Genomic DNA, 27,063 nt, shown 5'->3' with positions numbered 1-27,063 from the left:
ATTTCATCTAGCCTAAGCAGTTCAATAAATCATAGTGAAAACGGAGAAAAAGAGCGGCCCGAACCAAGAAAATAAGCCCACGGTCCAAACTGCGAACTACCCGTTTGTTACACAAATCAATTATCCAAGTCGTCCAACTCGCCCTAACACACGCAGCCAGCTAGCCACGCACAAAAGGAGATGGAGGAGGGCGGTGGCGTGAGCCCTCGGAAGGGCACGAACACGGAGAGCATGGGCACAGGGCTGCAGGTGCAAGCGCGAGGGTGGGCGTAGGCGTGAGTGCAGGCGACTCTGGCACGATGGGCGTGACGAGGCCAGGGCACGGCTGGAGCACAATACTGTTCTCATTTCTTGCTCCCTCTACATGTTGTAGTGCTGCACATGTGTTGCATCTTTGATTATACGTATGTGTCTATTTATTTTCTTGCACCACTACAGTGAGTTCATAAGATTAATATGTGTATATTTGTTTTCTTTACTCATTCTTTGTCTCCGGTGAATGCCCCCCTTCTCAGCCCCTCTCTGTTGCCTTCTCTAGGTTTTTTTGCTTCGATTGTGTCACATAGACTAAGTAAAATGGAAATTTTGAGGAGAAATATATATGGACAAGTTCAGTTTGAACTATGTTTGTGATTCAATTCACGCTCAATATGATCATGGCGATGGCTGCGCTTCGTCGTTCACGTTGTGTTCGGAGTGCTGCTGCGGTTGTAAAAAAGCTATGAAGATAGAACGTTCAAATAGCTTTTGCTGGATCGACACATGAGCGAATAAAGAACAGTTGCGGTGAGATTCTAAAGAAGAGAAAAAAATTTGTTCACGAATACAGTGATGAAAATGATGATTCAACAGAAAGAGGAGGAGACCCGACTATGCAACGGCACAAAGCTAAAAGATGTCATCGATCCAGGCTGCGACGCAGGCGCGAATGCGAGCCAGACGGGATGCAGCGACGGTGACGACACGGGCACAAGCAAGAAAGGGCGTGGCGGCGTTGGTACGAGTGCGACAGGTATAAACACTCAAGTTAAAAATTCTAGACCAGCCACTAAATATTCTACTTTAAAGTATTACAATGCGCATAGCTTAACGTATATCTAATGGTGTACTAAATAGAGGCACATGCGTTTTGTGGGCAAAAAAAGTCCATGTCCGGCTTAGCCACCATAACACATAGCCGTAACTAGTTATGCGAACACACATGAATAATGGATTCGTGTCTGTCTATCCATAACTTGTTACGATCAAGACTAGGTTATTGGGCAAGTTCTGTAGGGTAGAGTAAACTTTCGGAAACTCTGGGGGGGGGGGGGGTTACTGGATGGCTAGCGATAGGGTGGAGCGGCTGTGGGCAAGGAAACCAGTGGTGGTCGGGGTCAGCGGTGGAGCGACGATGGTGAGTGGTTAGGTGACGGTGCGACCAAGACTTACAAAGCGAGAAAGTTGTGTTGAAAACGAAAATTGTTTGGTAAGAAGAAGAAGATCATGAGCCATTGATTCAGATACATGTTAATCAAACGGATATGAATGCAGTTAATAAGAGTCGGAAATTCTCATGACCGAGAAGAAGTCAATCCCATAAACTTTTTCTCTTGCTTTAGCGAAACCAAACACAATATACTCCAATATCTCCCCACATTAGTCTCTCTTAGGCCTATGTCATGGATGTAATTAGCCATATTTTGATCGGCTCTAATACCTTGTCGCATCAATCGTGATAAGCGCCCACGTACTCAAAAAGTTATTTCGAAAAAAAGAGCAATGATAATTTTCAAGCGCCTCAAAACAAGAAGCTTTTCTACCGACTTTTCTCGTAGATCGTCTTTCTCCTATAGACTCATGAAAACATAGAGTTGTGCTCTCTCTGTGTTCTCCCTACTACTTGTCTACTCGTCCCCGCACCACCGCCTTCACTGTCTTCAGCGACATCCCTGAATTTGTTACCACCAGCCACTCCCGCGCTAACCCTTCTCAACTGCCTGTCCTCCGCCTCCCGCGGCCGGTAGCATCCCCACCGCCCTGGCCGTCCTGTTATCTCGGACATCCCTCTAACCCCCATCCCAAACTCAAATCGCAAAGAATCTCGCCAAAACTTCGTCGGCGGTAAGAAATCAAATTTTCAGTCACATGAAAGATAGGAAGTGTGGAGAAAAAAAAGACACAAAGCACGCGAACAAATAATACTTAGCCACTCCCAACTCGCGCCGCCTTGTATTCTCGCTTTGCTCACGTTACTTTGCGGCAACGTAACACTCGGACACACCCACTCCTACTCCTACTCGGACTCGACTTCGACGGAAACTTAATCGGGCTTCAACTGAACCGACTCCGACTCCCTGTTCGAGTTAAGTACGCGGACCGCTGGCAGAAATCTCTTATTGTGCGGGTGTTGTAGGTGCTCTGCTCGGCGTCGGCGATGTCGCACGTCGAGCCACATAAACTTCTAAAATTCAGATCCAAGAGTTGTTCAGGAAGCAGAGGCGTGTGCGCCCCTTCATCTCGATCGATTCTCTTCGCACCGCAAGATCGGAGCCACCATGGGGTGGAGCTCAGCAGCGAGGGCACCGCAACGGGCAGGGCAGAGCTGCGCGCGTTGCGAGGCCCCGGCAAAGATGGCGCGCCATGGGGGCGGCCACGTCCCCGCGAGACACGCGGCACATAAAAAAAAAACAATGCAGGACATGCATGCTGTGCTAGGAGTGCTACTTCTGCTCGCGATCGGATAGCACGACATCGGATTCGGATTTGGTGGTATGGTGAAACACTCCAACTGATCCCCATGCACCAGCCCCACGTTAAATACACCGCTTGCGCAGGTGGCGGCGGCAGAAGTTTCTGATAGTGCTGGCGCTGTGCATGCGCTCGGCGTCGGCGACGGCGATGGCGCACGTCGAGCCCGCCGCCGCTGGCCACGGGTGGTGGCAGGGGTTTCTGCTCGCGCCGGTGATGTACTCGGCATGGGCGTCCCCGTTAGAGCTGGCCGTGGAGAGGGCCGCCACCTTGCCGCTCCTCGCCATGGATTTGGCCGTCGATGTCATCTTTGCCGTCGACATCGCCGTCTCCTCCTTCGTCGCGTGCCTCCATGGTTCGTCCGCCACCGACCTCTTCGTCGACGACCGCAAGAAGGTCGCCATGGGGCACCTGACAGGGCGCCCGTGGTTGCTCGCGATGGACGTGGCCTCGACGATCCCGTTCCAGGTGATCTACCACCTGGCAAGCGGCAGGAGCACCGCATGGTTGTCGCCGTGCCGGTTCCTGAGCCTCCTCCGGCTGTGGCGGCTGCGGCGCGTCAGCGAGCTCTTCGCGAGGCTGGAGAAGGACGTTAGGATCAACTACTTCTGGACCCGGCTCGTCAAGCTCGTCGGCGTGACGCTTTTCGCGGTGCACGCCGCGGCGTGCGTCCACCTGTGGATGGCCTCCCACTACGGCGGGCCCAAGGAGCGCACGTGGCTCGGCCGCGGCTTCGAGTCCCGCAGCGTCTGGGCCGGGTACACCCGCGCGGTGTACTGGTCCGTCACCACGCTCACCACGGTCGGCTACGGCGACTTGCACCCCGCGAATCCCAACGAAATGGTGTTCGCCGTCTTCTACGTGCTCTTCAACATGGGCCTCGTCTCGTACATCGTCGGCAACATGACCAACCTCGTCGTCCACGCCGCCACGGCCGCGCTCACGTTGCGGGACACGCTGCACGGACTCTCGACGTTCGGGACCGTGAACCGGCTGCCAGAGGCGCTGACGGAGCAGATGGCGGCGAGCGTGCAGCTCAACTTCGACACGACGGAGCAGCTCCTCCAGCAGCAGCTGCTCTCCGATCTTCCCAGGGCCGTGCGGTCGGGGATCGCGCAGCACCTGTTCCGGGACACCGTCGAGGGAGCCTACCTGTTCCGTGGCGTCTCCAACGGCCTCGTCGCGGACCTCGTCTCCGACATGACGGCGCAGTACTTCCCGCCCAACGCCGACATCGTCCTGCAGAACGAGACCCCCACGGAGTGCTACGTCATCGTGTCCGGCTCGGTGGACGTGCTGACGACCGCCGCCGACGGGACGGAGACTGTCGTCACGCGAGCGGGCCCGCGTGGCATGGCCGGGGAGATCGGGGTGATGCTTAACATCCCGCAGCCGTTCACCGTCCGATGCAGGAGGCTCACCCAGGTCGTGCGCGTCAGCCACAGCCATCTTCTGCGGGCAGTCCGGCCTCACACCGCCGACGGGGACAGGGTGTTCTGCAACTTCGTTCAGCACCTTGAATCTCCCATGTTGCAAGTTGCAAGGGAAGAAGCCCCAGCTCTCAAGGAGATCTTGGATCAGCTTCGGGCCGGTGCCACCGCCGCGTCGGTGTCGAGCCGGAGTACTGCCAAGTTTGACGTTGAGGGACTCCAAGAGGCTGATCAGAGCCAGTGTCAGAGACTGCGGAGAGAGCCCATGCGAGTGGTCATCCATCACCAGTTTGCGAATGCGGCAGGGAAGCTCGTCTGCCTTCCTGGTTCAATGCAAGGGCTGGTGACAATCGCGGAGGCGAAGTTCGGGACGGCGGTGACGACGGTGCTCACCATCGACGGCGCCGAAGTTGAGGACATCAGGGCGCTAAGAGATGGAGATCACTTGTTCTTGTGTTAGTAGGATATGGATGTACATATACCTGTACCAATTGTACATGTACCTGCTCCAATTTTCCGAGAAGGAACGAAAGCAATGTTGTTGTACTGTACTTTGACCACAACAACGGGAAAAATCCTTAAACTTTTCGTACAAATGCTGTCCGGCGTAACGAGGCCTGGTCCGATTCAGCTAACAAATGTAGTGTGGTGCCTGTAGTCAAATCTAGGGAAAATATAATGCAGAACATTCACTAACAAATCCACAGTGGCTATACCTACGACACCAGTATCTGTCAGGTGATCGTGTTGAACCTGGAGACCAAGATAGGAAGATACAATGTGAGGATGAGAACAACGTAGTTACATTTAGGGGCTGTCTATCTGTTACTCGGGTGATTCTGAGTAGATTCTCACCCGAATTTTGTAGCCATTAGATTAAAAATTAACGGCTAACGTTTAATTTGTGATTTCTGTTGGGAAAAAAATCGAGTATTTTTTAACCGGAATTTTGACCACACGGTTCAGATCTTATGAGTAAACTAATGCAACTTTTTTGGTTGATTTCTGGGCTTCATAAATGGACTGGATTGAAACATATGGGCTGAGCTACAGACAAAAAAATAAAGAAAGAAACATGCAACCAGAATAGAAAAAAAATGCTTCCAACACCTGGGCTGTGTGACCAAAAAGCCCAAATCAGACTAGAAAGGAAGCCCAAAGTAGATTAAGAAGGGCAAAATAGGAAAAAAATACTACTACTTCTTCCTCACGAAGGTCCGTACGAGATTAGAAAAGACCAGGTCGATCTGGACATCGAGAAAAAAGAAGAAGAAAAGAAACCACGGAGATGAGTCAATCGAAGGGATCGATCAATCAAAGGTGAACAAGAAAAGAAGAAACCAGAGAAGATCTTGAATCATGAACCATCATCAGGTCAGTGTGATACATACCTCTTCTGTATCCTCCTTCGTTTAATCTTTTGACATTGTTGAGTGCATATTTCTTCTGCATAACCCAACGAAGATGAATCTGAGGACATGCTATTGATCTTAACTCCCATATATTGGGACACTTGAATCCAGATTATACTGATTGCATTAGGCCTATATTCAAAACAGATAAAAAACATATATATGAGGTATAATGTAATCCGAGAGACAATGTAGTATTGCAAAAAAATAAATTAAGTATCATACAGATGAACTAGAATCTTATCATGGGTAAAATCAGAAATAACAAAAAGTAAGTGTCATACTGAAGAGAAATTGTAGAAAAATCAGATATAACAACTAGATTGTATGATACATAGTGTTAGGAGTAACAAACAGAACAAATTTCAAACTATAAACACATCTTTTGGTTGTTTACAGGAATTAAAAGAAAGAAAACAACAGTATGGAAAGGATCATGTTCAGAGTAGCAGCAACACTATGGAAAATGAAACAAACGACAGATCAAAAATGAGAGGATTGCATGGAGTTGAGGAACCAGGAGAAGAAAATGTTGCATACTCTTATTCAGACATGCATTTAGGACTTGATATGTTAAATTATGTCTGCAGAGATAGTGAAGAGAATCAGAATGCAATGTTCAGAACTTATCAAGTAAGTGCTAGATTAGTAATGCATACAACTTTACAATTGTATCTGTTGTAAAGCAAATGAAACAGATTGCGATTAATACATGCAATAAATTGACAAATGACCACACGTAGAACTGCAATGACAAACAAAAACAGTACATCTTTTTGTTGTTTTGTAGGAATTACAAGAAAGAAAACAACAGATAAAAAACATATATATGAGGCATAATGTAATCCGAGAGACAATGTAGTATTGCAAAAAAATAAATTAAGTATCATACAGATGAACTAGAATCTTATCGTGGGTAAAATCAGAAATAACAAAAGTAAGTGTCATACTGAAGAGAAATTGTAGGAAAATCAGATATAACAACTAGATTGTATGATACATAGTGTTAGGAGTAACAAACAGAACAAATTTCAGACTATAAACGCATCTTTTGGTTGTTTACAGGAATTACAAGAAAAAAAACAACAGTATGGAAAGGATCATGTTCAGAGTAGCAGCAACACTATGGAAAATGAAACAAACGACAGATCAAAAATGAGAGGATTGCATGGAGTTGAGGAACCAGGAGAAGAAAATGTTGCATACCCTTATTCAGACATGCATTTAGGACTTGGTATGTCAAATTATGTCTGCAGAGATAGTGAAGAGAATCAGAATGCAATGTTCAGAACTTATCAAGTAAGTGCTAGATTAGCAATACATACAACTTTACAATTGTATCTGTTGCAAAGCAAATGAAACAGATTGCGATTAATACATGCAATAAATGGACAAATGACCACATGTAGAACTACAATGACAATGACAAACAGAAGCATCATATGAATTTAGCGCACACGCAACAATTTATTGAAGAACATATGCAGCAAAGTTTGTTCACAACACCTCCCTATCTATCTGTAAGTATATGAAATTAAAGTCGTAAGAGGTCTGCCAAAAATATAAATAATATCTAACTCAATGAGATCTGTACAACAGGGAGCAAACACAACATATACAGGAATGATGGAAGAAATAATTAGTTCACAAGAAGAAAGAAGACTACAAAAGGCATGGCAGGTATGTATTACAATTGTAAATTTGTGATGATTACACTTCATTGCTATAAAATATATAGTGTCTGAAACATTGTAAAATTAGTATAGCATAATTGTACGTGAGATAACAATATAGAAAGGATTTTTTTTTTGCAGGACGATAATATTTCATTCACACATCTACTACTTGGAAACAACAACTATGAGGTAAAGTTGGCACTCTTCAACTTTAATATGAAGAAAAAATCAGTAGCTTATAATATGTGAAATATGAAGGACATATGGTTATAGCAAATGAAGTAGAATACTATAAAGATAACTTAGTGGTAAGAACAAGTCATACTCAAGAGCTGCTACAAAAAATAGTTTTTTTGTTTATAATCATAAGTATGTAATGTAAGCACATTCCATATTAACTTACCATATGCTCATTATTTGGTTGAGCAGGAAAACATCGCAAATCTGGATAGGAACAATGATACAATAAATTACAACGATCATTCAATTTCATATCATGAGGTACATTTAAAAAAAAATAGTTTAAATTATTTAGAAACATGAGAATAGCTAAAGTCATGACAACTTATCTGTTTTTTTTTTTTGCAGGAATTTTCAGCATTCACACAACAAGAGAGAGAAGGCGAACGAGAAGACGGCAATTGGCAAATTGATATCTTTGACAATCTACAAATAGAACAGGTAGAACAAATATCTTTGAATTAGTTACTAATTCATAATGAGAAAAATAATAAAAGTGACATTATGTACTGAAAGTATAGTGATATATATTCAATCTCAAAAAATAGGTTCAGAGAGAATCAATAGATGAAGGACAATCATCAGCAGGAATTGCTACATCAACAAGCATTGAATCAGATACAGGAACATTAGAGCAGGCAACATATTCACAGATCAACAATGATGAACAAGAGAATGGTAGCCAAGAAATAACAGAAGAACAAATTGAATCGTTTTTGAAAAGTGAACTACTTGCAGCTTCAGAAGGGAACAATGCAGATATAGATAGTAAATACACACCTGTAATTGGACAGGAATTCAAGACCAAGGATGAAGCGCACCACTACTTTAGCTTCTATGCATTCCTTGCTGGATTTAAAGTTGTCATCACACATACTGTGAGAACAACAAGCAGAAAGAAAAATAATGAGATTTTCAAGCAGGAAATGAAATGTAACAAGTATGGGAAAGAATCAAAGAAGAAGAATGAGAAGGAAGAGCAACAAGAAGAAGGACAGAATGCAAACAAAGGACCAAAAAGAAACACAAATGTGGATATCAAAACAGACTGTCCAGTAGTAATGGTGGTTAAGGAAACAAATGGTATTTGGAGGGTAACAAGGCTAGATTTGGATCACAATCATGCCCTAAGTCCTGGATCAAGAAATCAACTTTTTAGTGGCCACAAATATATGACAGAAATGGAGAAATCATTGATCAGAACACTGAATAACAACAACATTGAGACTAGAAAGATGATTGCGATACTATCATGTCTTAGAGGAGGTGTAACAGTTTCTCCATATGACAAGAAAGCAATAAGCAATTTCAGAACAAAGATAAACAGAGAAGTATCTGGAAATGATTTGATGCAGACTTTTGAATATTTTAGAAAGAAGCAATCTGAGGACCGAGCTTTCTTCTTCAAATTCGATTTAGATGAAGATAAGAAGGTTAAAAATATGTTTTGGAGTGACTCATCATCAGTTCAGTACTATGCAGATTATGGGGATTTAGTAAGCTTTGACACAACATTCTTGACAAATAGATACAATTTACCTTGTAGTCCATTTGTTGGTATAACAGGACATGGGCAAACTTGCTTGTTCGGTTGTGCTTTCTTATCAGATGAAAGAACTGAAACCTTTACATGGGTGTTCGAAACTTTCCTTGAAGCCATGGGAGGCAAGAATCCAAAAACAATAATAACAGATCAAGATGGAGCTATGAGGTCAGCAATTAAAAAGGTATTTCCAAATAGTATTCACAGAAACTGCTTGTTCCACATCAAGAAGAAGTGCTACGACAAAAATATCAAGGTCTTTGGGAAAAAGGACAATGAAAATCTATGTGAAGAGTTTGAAGATATAGTTAACAATTCAGTGACAAGGGAAGAATTTGAAACATTGTGGCAACAAATGATAACAAACTATAAACTAGAGAACAATAAATACTTCAACAAAATGTGGCAGATGAGAGACAGATTCATACCGGTTTTCTTCAAAGAAAACTTTTGCCCATTCCTTCAGAGCACAGCAATAAGCGAAGGAACAAATTCAAGATTCAAGAATAACATTGGACCGACATACAGCATAATGAGCTTCCTGAAAGAATATCAGAGAATAGTAGACACAATTAATAGTTCAGAAGCATTTGAGGACAGTATTAGCAGAGAAAAAAGGCCTAAAGAGTTATGGGGAGAGTATTACATTGAAAAGCAAGGCCAGGAAATGTACAACAGAAAAATATTTAGAAAGTTTCAACTAGAAGTGAAGGCTACATCAAGACTAAGCTACAAGGAAAAAGAAGAAGGAAAGATCTATGAAGTTTATCAAAAACCGAACCATCCTCAAAAGGAATACAGGCCAAGAAAATATGTAGTGATAACGGACCTTAAAAATGAAGACTTTAGCTGCATATGCGGGAAATTCCAAAAGGATGGTATTCTGTGCTCACACATCCTAAAAGTAATTGTTGAAGAAGACATTAGCAGAATACCAGAAAAGTACATATTGGAGAGATGGAGGAAAAAGGATAAGAGGGTAATGATACATAGAACAGTTGGAACAAAAAAATCTCATCAACTATTAAGATTCAATGTACTATCAAGAAAATCAGCATTGCTATCATCAAAAGGGTCATACAATGATGATACATGTGATTACCTTGTGCAAGAGTTTGATAGGATTGAGAAAGACCTAGACTCAATGATTAATAATGAAGCAAGAAATATCATCCCTGAAGATGAACTTGAAAGTTCGCATGTGATGGATCTAACAGCACAAAGTATTTCTGACAACATAACTGGAAGAAACCAAGACGAAGCAGATTTTGAGATCCTTGATCCAGACAGAATAAAACAAAAAGGAAGACCACCAAAACCAAGAAGACTGAAAACATTCGTAGAAGAGAAGAAGGAAAAATTGGCCAAGGAAGCAGAGCAGAATGAAAGGAAAATAGCAAAGCAGAATGAAAGGAAAAAAATGCAGCAGCAATCAAAGCATAAGAAAGACGAATCAACCAGTAAAAATTATTGAGATTATTTATATTTTATCCAATATTATTTAATTTTATAATCACTATGTACAAAGAACTAAAATATGAAAACTTGTTGATGCAGGTCCTAACGGAAAGACAAAAAAGAAGAGAAAGAAAGGATCGGGCATTAGTGCAGACAATACTCAAGGATGAATGAAGGCAAAAAAAAAGGAAAATCAATTTCATGGAAGATCATGAAAAGTGACATATTTTAGCAACTAGAAAAAGAAGCATATTATACAAGTGAGGAGTCAAAGATAATCAAACATTTAGTAGATAGTAGCAAGAGCATAAAGCAGTAAGACAAATGTTCTGATATGTTCTATTACAAGCTGTATCAGCCAGATCTCTTTGTAATTGAAAATACTACTACGCGACTACTTATTGTTTTTATGAATCTATAGTTTGATAAATGTTTGGCCTAGATAAGTCTTGTAGCAACATTGACATTGACAAAATAGCAAGAAATGCAGTGAACACATTACTATCCCTTAATCTTCATCTTCCTGAAATGAGAAACAAAATAATTCTAGAGTGTTGTTGCTGCATTTTGTACAATGAAACAATCAGCTTCTACCCTCATGTCCAACTCGGAGATAATCTCCCTGTTAAAAAAATAATTGACAATGAAACAACATATAAAAAGTAAAAAAGGTAAAACACTTTATATAATTTCAAAAAACAGAATTCTCAAAAAAAATACATAAGTGGAAAACAAACCTCTTCATAGAAGTCCCTCACAACACTATTATCAACAATATTGTGCTCACTGAAAACTAGGTCGTTGACAAGTTGAATCCTGATATTGGGTATATCATCTTGAGAAAATTCAGAGCGAAGAAGAGCCTTAGGTCTCCAAAGTTCCATAAACTTCATGACAAAAACTCCACAATCAAATCTAAAAAATAATGCAAAAAGAAGATATGTTAGAAAAAACGTACCAACAACAGAAAAATAGACATTAAATTGACACATACGTATTATTCTGCTTCGGAACAGTAGGATATCCAATCCGAAAAGTGTCCAAATGTACTGGAACTGGTGTTTGGACAAACTTATTCCACACATGCTTGAAAGAAATAATCTGACAAAAACAAAAGATATGTGTATTGGTCTGAAAGTTTTAACAACAGAAAGAGAAAGAGAGAGACACACACAATAAACACACAAACACATTCATATCACATTGAAACCATGTATATCTGTACCACTTACAAAAACAGAACATACTACATTGATTCATATTAAATTCAAATAGTAAGAAAGGTAGAGACACACACAATAAACAGCAAAGTTTGTTCACAACACCTCCCTATCTATCTGTAAGTATATGAAATTAAAGTCGTAAGAGGTCTGCCAAAAATATAAATAATATCTAACTCAATGAGATCTGTACAACAGGGAGCAAACACAACATATACAGGAATGATGGAAGAAATAATTAGTTCACAAGAAGAAAGAAGACTACAAAAGGCATGGCAGGTATGTATTACAATTGTAAATTTGTGATGATTACACTTCATTGCTATAAAATATATAGTGTCTGAAACATTGTAAAATTAGTATAGCATAATTGTACGTGAGATAACAATATAGAAAGGATTTTTTTTTTGCAGGACGATAATATTTCATTCACACATCTACTACTTGGAAACAACAACTATGAGGTAAAGTTGGCACTCTTCAACTTTAATATGAAGAAAAAATCAGTAGCTTATAATATGTGAAATATGAAGGACATATGGTTATAGCAAATGAAGTAGAATACTATAAAGATAACTTAGTGGTAAGAACAAGTCATACTCAAGAGCTGCTACAAAAAATAGTTTTTTTGTTTATAATCATAAGTATGTAATGTAAGCACATTCCATATTAACTTACCATATGCTCATTATTTGGTTGAGCAGGAAAACATCGCAAATCTGGATAGGAACAATGATACAATAAATTACAACGATCATTCAATTTCATATCATGAGGTACATTTAAAAAAAAATAGTTTAAATTATTTAGAAACATGAGAATAGCTAAAGTCATGACAACTTATCTGTTTTTTTTTTTGCAGGAATTTTCAGCATTCACACAACAAGAGAGAGAAGGCGAACGAGAAGACGGCAATTGGCAAATTGATATCTTTGACAATCTACAAATAGAACAGGTAGAACAAATATCTTTGAATTAGTTACTAATTCATAATGAGAAAAATAATAAAAGTGACATTATGTACTGAAAGTATAGTGATATATATTCAATCTCAAAAAATAGGTTCAGAGAGAATCAATAGATGAAGGACAATCATCAGCAGGAATTGCTACATCAACAAGCATTGAATCAGATACAGGAACATTAGAGCAGGCAACATATTCACAGATCAACAATGATGAACAAGAGAATGGTAGCCAAGAAATAACAGAAGAACAAATTGAATCGTTTTTGAAAAGTGAACTACTTGCAGCTTCAGAAGGGAACAATGCAGATATAGATAGTAAATACACACCTGTAATTGGACAGGAATTCAAGACCAAGGATGAAGCGCACCACTACTTTAGCTTCTATGCATTCCTTGCTGGATTTAAAGTTGTCATCACACATACTGTGAGAACAACAAGCAGAAAGAAAAATAATGAGATTTTCAAGCAGGAAATGAAATGTAACAAGTATGGGAAAGAATCAAAGAAGAAGAATGAGAAGGAAGAGCAACAAGAAGAAGGACAGAATGCAAACAAAGGACCAAAAAGAAACACAAATGTGGATATCAAAACAGACTGTCCAGTAGTAATGGTGGTTAAGGAAACAAATGGTATTTGGAGGGTAACAAGGCTAGATTTGGATCACAATCATGCCCTAAGTCCTGGATCAAGAAATCAACTTTTTAGTGGCCACAAATATATGACAGAAATGGAGAAATCATTGATCAGAACACTGAATAACAACAACATTGAGACTAGAAAGATGATTGCGATACTATCATGTCTTAGAGGAGGTGTAACAGTTTCTCCATATGACAAGAAAGCAATAAGCAATTTCAGAACAAAGATAAACAGAGAAGTATCTGGAAATGATTTGATGCAGACTTTTGAATATTTTAGAAAGAAGCAATCTGAGGACCGAGCTTTCTTCTTCAAATTCGATTTAGATGAAGATAAGAAGGTTAAAAATATGTTTTGGAGTGACTCATCATCAGTTCAGTACTATGCAGATTATGGGGATTTAGTAAGCTTTGACACAACATTCTTGACAAATAGATACAATTTACCTTGTAGTCCATTTGTTGGTATAACAGGACATGGGCAAACTTGCTTGTTCGGTTGTGCTTTCTTATCAGATGAAAGAACTGAAACCTTTACATGGGTGTTCGAAACTTTCCTTGAAGCCATGGGAGGCAAGAATCCAAAAACAATAATAACAGATCAAGATGGAGCTATGAGGTCAGCAATTAAAAAGGTATTTCCAAATAGTATTCACAGAAACTGCTTGTTCCACATCAAGAAGAAGTGCTACGACAAAAATATCAAGGTCTTTGGGAAAAAGGACAATGAAAATCTATGTGAAGAGTTTGAAGATATAGTTAACAATTCAGTGACAAGGGAAGAATTTGAAACATTGTGGCAACAAATGATAACAAACTATAAACTAGAGAACAATAAATACTTCAACAAAATGTGGCAGATGAGAGACAGATTCATACCGGTTTTCTTCAAAGAAAACTTTTGCCCATTCCTTCAGAGCACAGCAATAAGCGAAGGAACAAATTCAAGATTCAAGAATAACATTGGACCGACATACAGCATAATGAGCTTCCTGAAAGAATATCAGAGAATAGTAGACACAATTAATAGTTCAGAAGCATTTGAGGACAGTATTAGCAGAGAAAAAAGGCCTAAAGAGTTATGGGGAGAGTATTACATTGAAAAGCAAGGCCAGGAAATGTACAACAGAAAAATATTTAGAAAGTTTCAACTAGAAGTGAAGGCTACATCAAGACTAAGCTACAAGGAAAAAGAAGAAGGAAAGATCTATGAAGTTTATCAAAAACCGAACCATCCTCAAAAGGAATACAGGCCAAGAAAATATGTAGTGATAACGGACCTTAAAAATGAAGACTTTAGCTGCATATGCGGGAAATTCCAAAAGGATGGTATTCTGTGCTCACACATCCTAAAAGTAATTGTTGAAGAAGACATTAGCAGAATACCAGAAAAGTACATATTGGAGAGATGGAGGAAAAAGGATAAGAGGGTAATGATACATAGAACAGTTGGAACAAAAAAATCTCATCAACTATTAAGATTCAATGTACTATCAAGAAAATCAGCATTGCTATCATCAAAAGGGTCATACAATGATGATACATGTGATTACCTTGTGCAAGAGTTTGATAGGATTGAGAAAGACCTAGACTCAATGATTAATAATGAAGCAAGAAATATCATCCCTGAAGATGAACTTGAAAGTTCGCATGTGATGGATCTAACAGCACAAAGTATTTCTGACAACATAACTGGAAGAAACCAAGACGAAGCAGATTTTGAGATCCTTGATCCAGACAGAATAAAACAAAAAGGAAGACCACCAAAACCAAGAAGACTGAAAACATTCGTAGAAGAGAAGAAGGAAAAATTGGCCAAGGAAGCAGAGCAGAATGAAAGGAAAATAGCAAAGCAGAATGAAAGGAAAAAAATGCAGCAGCAATCAAAGCATAAGAAAGACGAATCAACCAGTAAAAATTATTGAGATTATTTATATTTTATCCAATATTATTTAATTTTATAATCACTATGTACAAAGAACTAAAATATGAAAACTTGTTGATGCAGGTCCTAACGGAAAGACAAAAAAGAAGAGAAAGAAAGGATCGGGCATTAGTGCAGACAATACTCAAGGATGAATGAAGGCAAAAAAAAAGGAAAATCAATTTCATGGAAGATCATGAAAAGTGACATATTTTAGCAACTAGAAAAAGAAGCATATTATACAAGTGAGGAGTCAAAGATAATCAAACATTTAGTAGATAGTAGCAAGAGCATAAAGCAGTAAGACAAATGTTCTGATATGTTCTATTACAAGCTGTATCAGCCAGATCTCTTTGTAATTGAAAATACTACTACGCGACTACTTATTGTTTTTATGAATCTATAGTTTGATAAATGTTTGGCCTAGATAAGTCTTGTAGCAACATTGACATTGACAAAATAGCAAGAAATGCAGTGAACACATTACTATCCCTTAATCTTCATCTTCCTGAAATGAGAAACAAAATAATTCTAGAGTGTTGTTGCTGCATTTTGTACAATGAAACAATCAGCTTCTACCCTCATGTCCAACTCGGAGATAATCTCCCTGTTAAAAAAATAATTGACAATGAAACAACATATAAAAAGTAAAAAAGGTAAAACACTTTATATAATTTCAAAAAACAGAATTCTCAAAAAAAATACATAAGTGGAAAACAAACCTCTTCATAGAAGTCCCTCACAACACTATTATCAACAATATTGTGCTCACTGAAAACTAGGTCGTTGACAAGTTGAATCCTGATATTGGGTATATCATCTTGAGAAAATTCAGAGCGAAGAAGAGCCTTAGGTCTCCAAAGTTCCATAAACTTCATGACAAAAACTCCACAATCAAATCTAAAAAATAATGCAAAAAGAAGATATGTTAGAAAAAACGTACCAACAACAGAAAAATAGACATTAAATTGACACATACGTATTATTCTGCTTCGGAACAGTAGGATATCCAATCCGAAAAGTGTCCAAATGTACTGGAACTGGTGTTTGGACAAACTTATTCCACACATGCTTGAAAGAAATAATCTGACAAAAACAAAAGATATGTGTATTGGTCTGAAAGTTTTAACAACAGAAAGAGAAAGAGAGAGACACACACAATAAACACACAAACACATTCATATCACATTGAAACCATGTATATCTGTACCACTTACAAAAACAGAACATACTACATTGATTCATATTAAATTCAAATAGTAAGAAAGGTAGAGACACACACAATAAACACACAAATACATTCATATCACATTGAAACCATGTATATCTGTACCACTTACAAAAACAGAACATATTACATTGATTCATATTACATTCAAATAGTAAGAAAGGGAGAGACACACACAATAAACACACAAACACATTCACATCACAATGAAACTATGTATATCTGTACCACTTACAAAAATAGAACATATTACATTGATTCATATTACATTCAAATAGTAAAAAAACACTTAAAAATAGAACATATACACAAACACACAAATACATATACAGTACATACACACATATAAATACATACACAATAGATACACACGGAGAACATATAACATATACATATATCGATTGTGACACACACATAAATTCATACACAAATACAAACACAAATATTATCTATTGTGACACACATAAATGCATACACAAATACATACAGGTACACAGATAAAAAAAATCATAAAAAAAGTTACCAGCTTCCTTCTGACAAATATTTGATAATCATCATCCTTGGAATACAAAGAATCAAGAAAGAGAAACCAATTGAACTTCAGATCAACAACAAAAAGAAACCAGTGATCACCATGGCATATAGGGAAAATTAGCTACAAAAAAATTTAGGAATTAGCATCTAACAATTGAAATAATATAACACAAAATTTCAACATGAAGAAAAAGAGATAGACCATATCAGCCTTATGCAACGCAACAACCCTTGCAGCTCCATCAAAACATTTGTTCACATATGAGTAATCAGTGGTATCACTCAGTAGAACAGCCTAAAAACATATTATGAATTAAAAAAGAAAATTAAGACTATTCAATTGTAGATAATAAAACAACATATTTCACTTACACCAACACTGGAGAAAAAGTAATGTTTCCTTGATTTTGTAGGCCTCTCATCTAAGAAAAACTTGCGGCAAAGGGCATTTATAACAAAACTACCCACTTTCCCACCTGGCATCATAGAATTCCCAAGAAATTCATATTTCACATGGCAACCGCCAATGTCAATAGCATAATGACTGCATAGAAAAAAAAAACTCAATATTATCTAACATTAAGACATGCATAGAACAGTAAAGACTAAAAAAAGATCATTAACTTACTTGTACCATATTGTGCTAGTTGCAAGACTACAAACGGCAGCATAGTTTCTTCTCTCTTTAATAGTGACAACAAATTTAGAATCAGTATTCACAAAAACATTGGCTAAAATATCAGAAGGGGGGCCTGCATTGCTAAAGCCAGTGTGGGTGTCCTTGACACCAACAGATTGTGGGGCGAGCTTATTGACACACTTCAAAATATATTGCTGAGATATAGACGACTTGTTGTAGATATTTTCAGATTTTGAATCTAGTGCCTTTGTATTTTCATGAAATCTAATCTCACCAAGAACCTCAACATCACCATTGCCCTGACACATAAAAAGAAGCAAAATACATAAATATTTGAGTTGCACAAAATTAACCTATGTGATCCATAAGAAAAGTTCCTGAGACGACGCGCACTAAAAAATGGAACGCATGATTCTTTGTTGTGCAGTGCATGGACAGTGGCATCATATATATTGCTACTAAGATTTGCTTTTGGAGATGAATCTTGATTCTATTTTCTACAAGTGAGTTATACAACAAGTTTCAGACACAAGTGACTGCATATTAAGGGCTTGTTTATTTGTCCATTTGTTTTGGGAATACTAGTTCATGGATCAGCTACCTTGTTCCAAGATGAATAACCTTTTTTGAGCAAAAAGAGCTATACACAAATTGACCGTTTTGTATTGTCATGTGTACCATTTTTCCAGCTCAAGGAATGGAAAATTCTACACCTTGCTGACCATCGTGTAGTTAAATCCGAATGCATCATCTAAACTGTCATTGTGCTTTAAGCTAAATTTTCAAGTTGAATTGATTTGGAACAAACAAAAATAGCTCAACAAAACAAATAGAGGAAAAGGATAATTAATCAACGGTAAAAATGTTGCGATATTAAACATACATGAGAAGGTTTGGTTTTTGATTTCAAAGGATCAGTCATGTGAGCAAGCACATTACAATTAGTAGTGTCATTTTCCTTTTGGTCATCTTCAGAATCCGGTAAAATAACAACTTCAACAGGAGACTACAAGAAAAAAATGCATAAAAAATTATTACGTTGTTTGAAGATATATAACTTATGTAGACTAATACAATGTTTCAATAAATGACCAACATGTGCTACCTTCTGTTCAATGCGCTGAGAACACTTCACAGCATGATTAGGAGAGAGATTTTCCACAAAATAATCGTCTTGTTTTACTTCGGTGATACCTTTCTTGTATGAATCAGGACATTCTTTGATAAGAGAATCGCAGAATGGACTATTGAGATCAACAAACTTTAGTTTGCTATGAATATTTCTAAGCTTTGGCATAATCTTGGGCTTTTTAATTGGAGCATTATCTAAAAAAAATAGTTAGAACATAATTACATGTGATAATAATTTGTTCTGGATAAAAGAATACATATTATAAAATGATTACCATAAGAATCGATGCTTCTATTTTTAACAAATTCTGGTGTGCTCAGATCAACAACTAAAAAATATACATAAAAAAAAATAAAATCAGAAGTCCATATTTGTTAATTTTGAACAACACTGGAAATGATACACTATAACAAAAAAACTAACCTGGCTTGCATAATCTTTGAAATAGCCTCTCAGTACTAGGATCCTTAACAAAAAAAAAACATGAGATTACAAGGTGCAACACTAAAATAATTTCTGGTCGTAACACATTTTCAGAATTTTGAGAAACATACCTTCAATTCAGGTTTCTCAAAATTACTATTGCCACTTATGGTCATGAAACATTTATCACCAGTAGTTTGCTCTAATTGAGATAAAGAGTTGTGGACAGCACCAACCTGCAATCAAATGCACCAATTTTTTTTTAAAAAAAGAATCATGATAAAATTCTAAAAAAAATAGCAGCACATTTATAAATAAAAGTACCAAACAAATATACCTGAACATTATCTACATCCAGCTCCCAACCAGCCTTGAGGGACAAATTAAGATTAATATCAGAGGATTTGTCTTTACAAGCTTTTCTACATGAAACTGTTGGAGAAAGCTTCAAACTATTATTTGGATTCATATTCACACCATTGACATTGCCTATTGGAAAAACAAAAAAATAATTACATTGACTCGTATCAAGAAATATGTGAAAACACATCAATGTCTGCTGAAAATGCTGATGTGCAGCATAAAAATAACATACCTCAGGGGTAAAAAAGAGAGAAAAAAGCAGCACATAATAAGCACTAGACATTGACATAAAAAATTAAACTAGACAATTTAGCCTAATTAACGATAGCTAAAAAAAAGTTGGAGAGTTTAAGACAGAGAGATACAGATAAAGACATGGCAACCTACCTATTTTTTAACTGAATGTAATTATACATATGCAACATCCGATTTAGGATAAAAAAATATATTCACTACATCTTCAGGTTAAATAAAAATTGGCGTAGAGATAGAATAAATCATGCAGTCATGGTAACCAATATGTATTGGATTGAGTACATAACATGCTGAACAAAAAATAGAAAAAACATCTTGTCCTAAATTAAATCCAACATAAAAATGAACTCAACATCTTCAGAAAAAAGAACCAACCTAAAGAAGGATCATGTCCTCGTTTGTCATCAAGCATCTTTGATCTCGTTTCATTGAACAATGCCAACATTTTAAAAATTAAATCTTCAGAGCCCAGTTGAGTTTTCTTAGATTGTTCAATAAAATGATCTATAAAAATATGGCGTAGACCATCTTTAGCCTGTGAATGTAGGTAAAAAGGCACTGTTAAAACAATGTAAGAGTGAGGACACACAAAAAAATAAAGAAAATTGTAGTGATGAATGAAGCAAGCACAACAAGAATAAAAAAAACCTGAGATGGCAGAACAGAACAAGAGGAACTCTCAAGTTTAGACATGAAATCAAAAGATATTGAAGTTATGTCAAAACTTTTCTGATCACACATGGCGGAGAAGCGTGTGGAGGTTGGTTTTGATTTCTTGTCATGCATAATCTTTTTACTCTAAAAAAGGGAAAAAAACAATAAAGTGTAAGTGATCACAACAATTAAAAAATACTTGCACGATGCTCATGTAAGTGCTTACAAAAACACTTGAACCAAGTAGATAAATTTACAAAAAAAAATATCAGACCGCAATAACAAATAAAAAAAGAACATACCTTGACATTTCTCAGATCAGCAAGAACAGAAGCATCCAATTTCCTCTTCAACTTTTGAATTTTCTAAAAAAAATAGAAAAAGTAGCATATATAAAAGATGAAAAAAAGAGTTAACAACATGCAAAGAAAAAAGAGATTTTACAGGACAGTAAAAATCATAAAAAATGCTTACATCTTTCTTGTACAACTCAAAAATAGCATCATCTAACGCAGCGTCCTCGCTAGGATTGTTTTGATTCAGACCGTCAGATGATTTTAAATGGTCCCCATCATAACCATATTCATCAAGAATCAATTCATTTCTATCGCCGATACCCATCTAAAAAAATGATAACAAAAAATATTCTCTTACACAAAAAAAGAATCATGAATAATAAGGTCTACTAAACAAACATGTCCATAACCCACATGTATGAGTAATATAACAGTTGATATCTATAACCCAGGCACAACTACAACAAAAATAAAACATTCAACAGAAAAGAATATGGCGGAAGTCGTGCAACAAAACAACAAAGCCTGTTGGCTAGCCTTGTTTGACTCTTAATTCTGATCTATGATCAGGCAATTAGCAAGAGAAGATAATAAAAAAACATATTGCCTGATAATAGTGAGAAATGCTCAATAACACACATATTATCGAGCCGCTGCCAAGGAACCAAAAAAAATATAGCTTAGCCAACGGTCAACTACCATCAAACTAAAAAATACTAGGAGCAATAGGGGATGGCTAGCAACACAGAAGTGTCGGGAAAAAAGAGGTTGTTCCAACAATAGAGCTAAGTATATGCGAAAGAACATCAGCCCGCTCTCAAAAAAATAACAATCTATGAAAACCACAGACAATAGAGGAGCTAGTAAGCCCCAGGCAGCACCAACTGAAGAAACAATCAAAGCATAACGAAACACAAACGAAATATCTCAAAGGCGAAGACACCACAATCAGCCGATCCCAAAAAGAAGAGGCAAAAAACTTTAGCGACGGCGCCTAAAAACAGAAGGGCATCAACGGCACGCTAGAATTAATAAAGACTCAAACCATCTCATGATTACATAAATGACCTATCTTAACAGAACAACATACGAAAAGGTTAACCCAGTCAACATACACAGAATAGGTTTAAAAAATGAACTATCTAACATAACAGACCGTAATTTGTTGGTGTCAAAACACTTGAACCAAGTAAAAAAATTTACAAAAAGTATATCAAACCGCAAGAACAAAATAAAAAAGAACATACCTTGACATTTCTCAGATCAGCAAGAACAGAAGCATCCAACTTCCTCTTCAACTTTTGGATTTTCTAAAAAAATAGAAAAAGTAGCATGGATAAGAGAGGAAAAAAGGAGTTAACAACATGCAAAAGAAAAAAGAGAATTCACATGACAATAAAACTCATAAAAAATGCTTACATCTTTCTTGTACAACTCAAAAATAGCATCATCTAACACAGCATCCTCACTAGGATTGTTTTGATTCAGACCATCAGATGATTTTAAATGGTCACCATCATAACCATATTCATCAAGAATCAATTCATTTCTATCACCGATACCCATCTGGAAAAAATAATAACAAAAAATAGTCTCTTACCAAAAAAAAAAATAATCATGAATAACAAGGTATACTAAAAAAACATATCTATAACCCACGTGTATGAGTAATATAACAATTAATATCTATAATCCAGGCACAACTTAAACAAAAATAAATCATTTAACAGAAAAGAATATGGAGGAATCCGTGCAACAACATAACAAAGCCTGTTGGCTAGCCTTGTTTGACTCTTAATTCTGATCTGTGATCCAGCAATCAGCAAGAGAAGATAATAAAAAAAAACATACTGCCTCACAATAGTGAAAAATACTCAATAACACACATATTATCGAGCCACTGCCAAGGAAAAAAAAAACATAGCTTAGCCAACAGTCAACTACCATCAAACTAAAAAATACTAGGAGCAATAGGGGATGGCTAGCAACACAGAAGTGTTGGGAAAAAAGAGGTTGGTTCCAATAATAGAGCTAAGTATCTGGGAAAGACCATCAGCCCGCTCTCGAAAAAATAACAATCTATGAAAACCACAGACAATTGAGGAGCTAGTAAAGCCTCTGGTAGCACCAGCTGAAGAAACAATCAAGCATAACGAAACACAAACCAAAATATCTCAAAGGCGAAGACACCACAACCAGCCGATTACAAAAAGAAGAGGCAAAAAACTTCAGTGATGATGCTTAAAAACAGAAGGGCATCGACGACACGCTAGAATTAATAAAGACTCAAACCATCTCGTGATTACAGAAATGAACTATCTTAACAGAACAACATACAAAAAGGTTAACCCAGTCAACATACACAGAATAGTTTCTACAAAATAAACTATCTAACATAACAACACAAATGGTTCTACCAGCAACCAAAACAATTAACTCATAATGAACTAGACCGGAATTTAGCAAGTACATCACGCGTAAAAAAAATCAGTATACCACATATCACCTAAAGATATTGACATGTTGCCGAAGATCAGTAATCGGTTCACAAAAACATTACAGTCAGGTGTGATGTAAAAAAAAGCCGCATAGTTATAATCAACTAGAGAAAAGCTGAATAACTCATGATAATTCTCATTCCATAATTCACACAGTAAAATCTCACAACCATATATCACAGTAGAATGGGAGAAACATGATAGCACAACCATATAGACATGTATAATAATATAACTACTTCATGAGGAATTTGATTACCAAAATGTAAAAAGGTATTTCCAGCTGCATATGGATAAGAAAATGCAGCAGCCACATAACAAACAATGAAGCAATAGCTTGCCTTCAAATCAAGGGTCAGACTTGCATGGCCAACAGCTAAAGAGCTCGAAGCAAACCAATGGATACACCAATGAATAGGGGATACAAGGGCACAGACAACAAAAAAGCAAATGAACTTACCGAAATGTAGAGAAATCGCTAGTTGCATCTCCCCCCAAGCTTGGATGCTCGCAACAAAACCAAACCCTAACAATGAAATTAACAAAAAAAAAATGAAGAAATCAGAGGGAGCAAAAAGCGCGCGTGCGGGGTGAAATAAAATCAACAATAAACAGTATGAACTATATTCATATATGACCAAAATAGAAGGTGAAATATGACATCCATATCTTAACCAAACGAGGAATCCACATAAACAAATCCAACAAAATGACATCAAAAATTGAAACAAACTACCAAGAGGACAACTAGCTTGAAGAGGAACAGCAAAAATCCCCAACAACTCACGAAATCACTGCGCGAACTCATACTGTACAAATCAACTTGAGAGACAAAAAAATCGACATAAACAACTTGTAATAGCATCCTCATCCAACAAAATAACATCAAAAATTGAAACAAACTACCAAGAGGATAACTAGCTTGAAGAGGAACAGCAAAAATCTCCAATAACTCACGAAATCGCTACACGAACTCATGCTGTGCGAATCAACTTGAGAGACAAAAAATCGAACGCAGTTCTCACCAAGACATCACAAAATCCATGGCAAAACGAACAGATCTGGGGGAGAGAGAGAGGGAGGGAGGGAGGGAGAGAGGGAGGACGACGAACCCAAGAAATCGCAGCTCAACTCGAGAAAAATGAAACGGAAATGTGAACAGACCAAAACGCAGCGCTACTCTTTAGCCTAATTAATGTAGAGGCGCGGTTCCCAAAAATACAAAACGCACACACAAAAAAAGACATAGTCTTTATGGGCCCAGCCCACCCCGAATGAAAAAAAAAACAGCCCATGCATCAACACACTTCGCAGAATAAAATGGACGGACACCGATCCGGGTGAGAACGCCAGACAAATTGCCCGGGCAAAGTTTAGCAATTCCGTACATTTAACCTCTACTGGCATATATAACGTATTCAGGACGGACTTGCAGTGTTTCTTGAAATTCAACCTTGACAGAAACTTTTCGTCCATCATGCGTTCTGGGAGCATGGACTTTTGCAAGAGAAGCACTTGCAAGTGAGACAGGATCAGATTATGCAAAAACCTACACACCAGGAGCCTTCCTCCCATTTATATATCTAATAATGTCTTTGGGCTAATTTTCTGTCGACATCGTACACGTAGTCAGAATTTGCACGAACCATTTACCAAATTCTTGATGATTTAGACTAAATGTTTATTTGCAAATACTTGGCGTTGCACTATTCCCAGAGTATGTTTTCCCAAAATGCACCTGCAAACTCTAGCTTTCTACCCCACTTTAGTCACATCCTGCCTATTACAGGCTAGCTACTTCCTCAAGATGTAATTCGCCTAGCAAACCCTGAGCAGGTAGCATGTTGGAACCATAACCACACTGACGAACTAAGGTAGTATTTGGTTGTTTATACAAAGTTGAATGAAATATGATCCTTCTGGATAAATGGGATGATTCTGAATAAGATGATACAAGTAGTATGCTTAATTTAATGTATGGAACGGTACATAAGAGTGTTTAATTGAATGTATAGGATGCATGTATGAATGTGTTTATTTGTAAAAGATAAGCACTATATCTATTTATAACTTAATTTATTTATAATATGATAATTATAATTATAGTTATAGTTATCAACAAATTAATCTAATTAATACTAATATTTACTAATTATAATTACTACTAATATTTACTAATTATAACTTAACATGTCACTATTCATCACTAATTATCCCACGGTAATACTTAATTATAATTAATAACATCTAATTGTAACTAATGCATAACTAATTTTCCTTAATTCTCACTGATCATCAGTGAGTACATACAATTACAGAAGCTGACAAAGCATGTACCATGTCGTTCGACCAATTTTTCTGTATAAGTTGGTTTGATATCTTGATAGAATATTTCTAGAATCTGTATCACCTTGACCTAAATGAATTAGTACCGTTCATCCAATTAAACACAAATATAATAGCATATCACGCATCATCCCATACATGTACCACGGAACCAAAGACTACCTAAGCTACTGCACGGCAAACCATCACAGACATGGCATCGCAAAGTTTCACAATATTTGCACACAGAGACGAATTAAAATACTACACGGCAAACCATCGCAGACATGGCATCACAAATTTCCACAAAATTTGCACAGCTGATCTAACGAGGACATGAATTCACTGAATTTGTCTCTGACATACCCATGACGTAAGAAGCTGACAGGGTCTATAGTGCTGTAATATTATGATGCTAACATGAAGTCTGTATAATCTGATGGATATCTTCAAAGAAGGCCCACAGCTCAACGGTTTACCATAAGCACAACAGCCTCACGCTCCAAGTTAAAGGCCTATAGCTTCTGCATGATCACGGAGTTTGCCAAACCAGTTTGCTCGACAGTCTACGTGGGGTCATTCAGCTGCTTAGGTAGATAGGCTCTTGCACCTCTGAGTAGCGGATCCAGCTTAAAAATATAGGTAGGACGAAGTCATCCGTTCTGCTATGAATCAGTGTCGTTAAAAGTAAAAATCACGATACAGAGAGATCAGCGTGGAGATCTCGCCACTAAAAAGGTAAGATGACCGCCCTACTCGTCCTATTAGTTGGTCCACCTATGGCTCTGCCCAGGATGCGTCAATGAAGTCCCTGATATCGTCGGCGGTGTGGTGCATGTGGAACCGGGCAACCATGCGAGCGCCGTCCGCCAACGTTAACTGTATCGAGGGGCACGGCAGGCAGTTATCCACAGCGAAGTCAGAGGACCTGGGAGCAGGCTGAGCCCCTTGAACAGCAGGTGTTGGTGCTGAACTCTCGCCCGCTGAGGATCACCAAGGGTTCTCCCAATTGTCCTGGAAAGGTCCTGGCGGCCTGAAAGGTTCCTGCAAACAAGTACACAGAAGAGTTACTAATGAAGCCAGAGCATCGCATCAAACAGAGGTAGATGGCTCAAGCACATGTTTGAGTTGCCATGCAAAGAGGGTAAAGTAGTCAAAGCCTCACCTGGTAATCTTGATACATTTTTATAATATTCATGACAACACTTTTGCTAGTATCTTCAGTCCGCAGTTCCCTGGGACACTCGGACTTTTTGATGCTTTGGAAAACCAGAATGAACAAAATTTAGGGTGCACTCAACGTGCAATGATAAATCATAATGGGGCGCCAGCAAATTTGCTTCGTATTTCACTCAAGATTCAGAATTGAACTGCTGGTAACTTCCCAACGCAACAACAAATTCAACACTGTACTATTTAGTAACCAGATTTGTGTGGTAAGCAACTAATCAGAAAAAACAAATCAAGATTATTGCA

At 37.8% G+C, this 27,063-nt stretch overlaps 5 protein-coding genes and 2 long non-coding RNA genes across 12 annotated transcripts; 3 read left to right on the top strand and 4 right to left on the bottom strand.

Annotated features, from left to right (window-relative positions):
* The first annotated feature begins 2,856 nt into the window (after positions 1 to 2,856).
* LOC133917565 (potassium channel KAT6-like) lies at positions 2,857 to 4,620 on the top strand. The gene has a single exon (XM_062361446.1). The coding sequence runs from the start codon at positions 2,857 to 2,859 to the stop codon at positions 4,618 to 4,620; it is 1,764 nt and encodes a 587-aa protein (XP_062217430.1).
* Positions 4,621 to 5,216: 596 nt separating this feature from the next.
* On the top strand, positions 5,217 to 10,877 carry LOC133919168 (protein FAR1-RELATED SEQUENCE 5-like). 3 transcript variants are annotated; one of them, XM_062363463.1, is made up of 9 exons: positions 5,217 to 5,534; positions 6,638 to 6,871; positions 6,982 to 7,092; positions 7,172 to 7,252; positions 7,387 to 7,437; positions 7,678 to 7,749; positions 7,837 to 7,929; positions 8,037 to 10,491; positions 10,589 to 10,877. In XM_062363463.1, the coding sequence occupies exons 1-9, from the start codon at positions 5,520 to 5,522 to the stop codon at positions 10,657 to 10,659; spliced, it is 3,183 nt and encodes a 1,060-aa protein (XP_062219447.1). In that variant the 5' UTR covers positions 5,217 to 5,519; the 3' UTR covers positions 10,660 to 10,877. The 3 variants fall into 3 exon arrangements, with proteins under 3 accessions (XP_062219447.1, XP_062219448.1, XP_062219449.1); XM_062363464.1 differs by lacking the exon at positions 7,678 to 7,749; XM_062363465.1 differs by lacking the exons at positions 6,638 to 6,871; positions 6,982 to 7,092.
* Positions 5,542 to 8,355, bottom strand: LOC133919170 (uncharacterized). The gene is made up of 4 exons (XR_009909899.1): positions 8,269 to 8,355; positions 7,652 to 7,914; positions 6,779 to 6,822; positions 5,542 to 5,704 (listed from the first exon to the last, which is right to left on the bottom strand). It is a non-coding gene; the product is annotated as an uncharacterized LOC133919170 (long non-coding RNA).
* Positions 10,756 to 11,591, bottom strand: LOC133919169 (uncharacterized). Its single transcript, XR_009909898.1, has 3 exons — positions 11,484 to 11,591; positions 11,227 to 11,404; positions 10,756 to 11,111 (listed from the first exon to the last, which is right to left on the bottom strand). It is a non-coding gene; the product is annotated as an uncharacterized LOC133919169 (long non-coding RNA).
* A 225-nt stretch (positions 11,592 to 11,816) lies between these two features.
* LOC133919164 (protein FAR1-RELATED SEQUENCE 5-like) lies at positions 11,817 to 15,612 on the top strand. 2 transcript variants are annotated; one of them, XM_062363458.1, is made up of 6 exons: positions 11,817 to 11,988; positions 12,123 to 12,173; positions 12,414 to 12,485; positions 12,572 to 12,664; positions 12,772 to 15,226; positions 15,324 to 15,612. In XM_062363458.1, the coding sequence occupies exons 1-6, from the start codon at positions 11,890 to 11,892 to the stop codon at positions 15,392 to 15,394; spliced, it is 2,841 nt and encodes a 946-aa protein (XP_062219442.1). In that variant the 5' UTR covers positions 11,817 to 11,889; the 3' UTR covers positions 15,395 to 15,612. The 2 variants fall into 2 exon arrangements, with proteins under 2 accessions (XP_062219442.1, XP_062219443.1); XM_062363459.1 differs by lacking the exon at positions 12,414 to 12,485.
* On the bottom strand, positions 15,491 to 20,459 carry LOC133919165 (uncharacterized). Of its 3 annotated transcripts, XM_062363460.1 has the most exons (14): positions 20,190 to 20,459; positions 19,534 to 19,685; positions 19,328 to 19,432; positions 19,197 to 19,239; positions 19,048 to 19,101; positions 18,747 to 18,967; positions 18,525 to 18,647; positions 17,630 to 17,940; positions 17,374 to 17,545; positions 17,204 to 17,296; positions 16,991 to 17,122; positions 16,219 to 16,325; positions 15,962 to 16,139; positions 15,491 to 15,846 (listed from the first exon to the last, which is right to left on the bottom strand). In XM_062363460.1, the coding sequence occupies exons 1-14, from the start codon at positions 20,257 to 20,259 to the stop codon at positions 15,808 to 15,810; spliced, it is 1,800 nt and encodes a 599-aa protein (XP_062219444.1). In that variant the 5' UTR covers positions 20,260 to 20,459; the 3' UTR covers positions 15,491 to 15,807. The 3 variants fall into 3 exon arrangements, with proteins under 3 accessions (XP_062219444.1, XP_062219445.1, XP_062219446.1); XM_062363461.1 differs by lacking the exon at positions 18,525 to 18,647; XM_062363462.1 differs by lacking the exons at positions 15,491 to 15,846; positions 16,219 to 16,325 and having other exon boundaries at positions 16,076 to 16,139.
* LOC133917942 (uncharacterized) lies at positions 20,319 to 24,456 on the bottom strand. The gene is made up of 8 exons (XM_062361751.1): positions 24,375 to 24,456; positions 23,723 to 23,788; positions 22,184 to 22,330; positions 22,012 to 22,074; positions 20,943 to 21,089; positions 20,771 to 20,833; positions 20,463 to 20,612; positions 20,319 to 20,372 (listed from the first exon to the last, which is right to left on the bottom strand). The coding sequence occupies exons 3-8, from the start codon at positions 22,328 to 22,330 to the stop codon at positions 20,319 to 20,321; spliced, it is 624 nt and encodes a 207-aa protein (XP_062217735.1). The 5' UTR covers positions 23,723 to 23,788; positions 24,375 to 24,456.
* Between the last annotated feature and the right edge of the window lie 2,607 nt (positions 24,457 to 27,063).

The sequence above is a fragment of the Phragmites australis genome, chromosome 5, assembly GCF_958298935.1.
Source record: "Phragmites australis chromosome 5, lpPhrAust1.1, whole genome shotgun sequence".
NCBI classification, from domain to species: domain Eukaryota; kingdom Viridiplantae; phylum Streptophyta; class Magnoliopsida; order Poales; family Poaceae; genus Phragmites; species Phragmites australis.
Note: the sequence above shows the minus strand (reverse complement) of the source record. Positions and strands in the feature narration are given on the sequence as shown.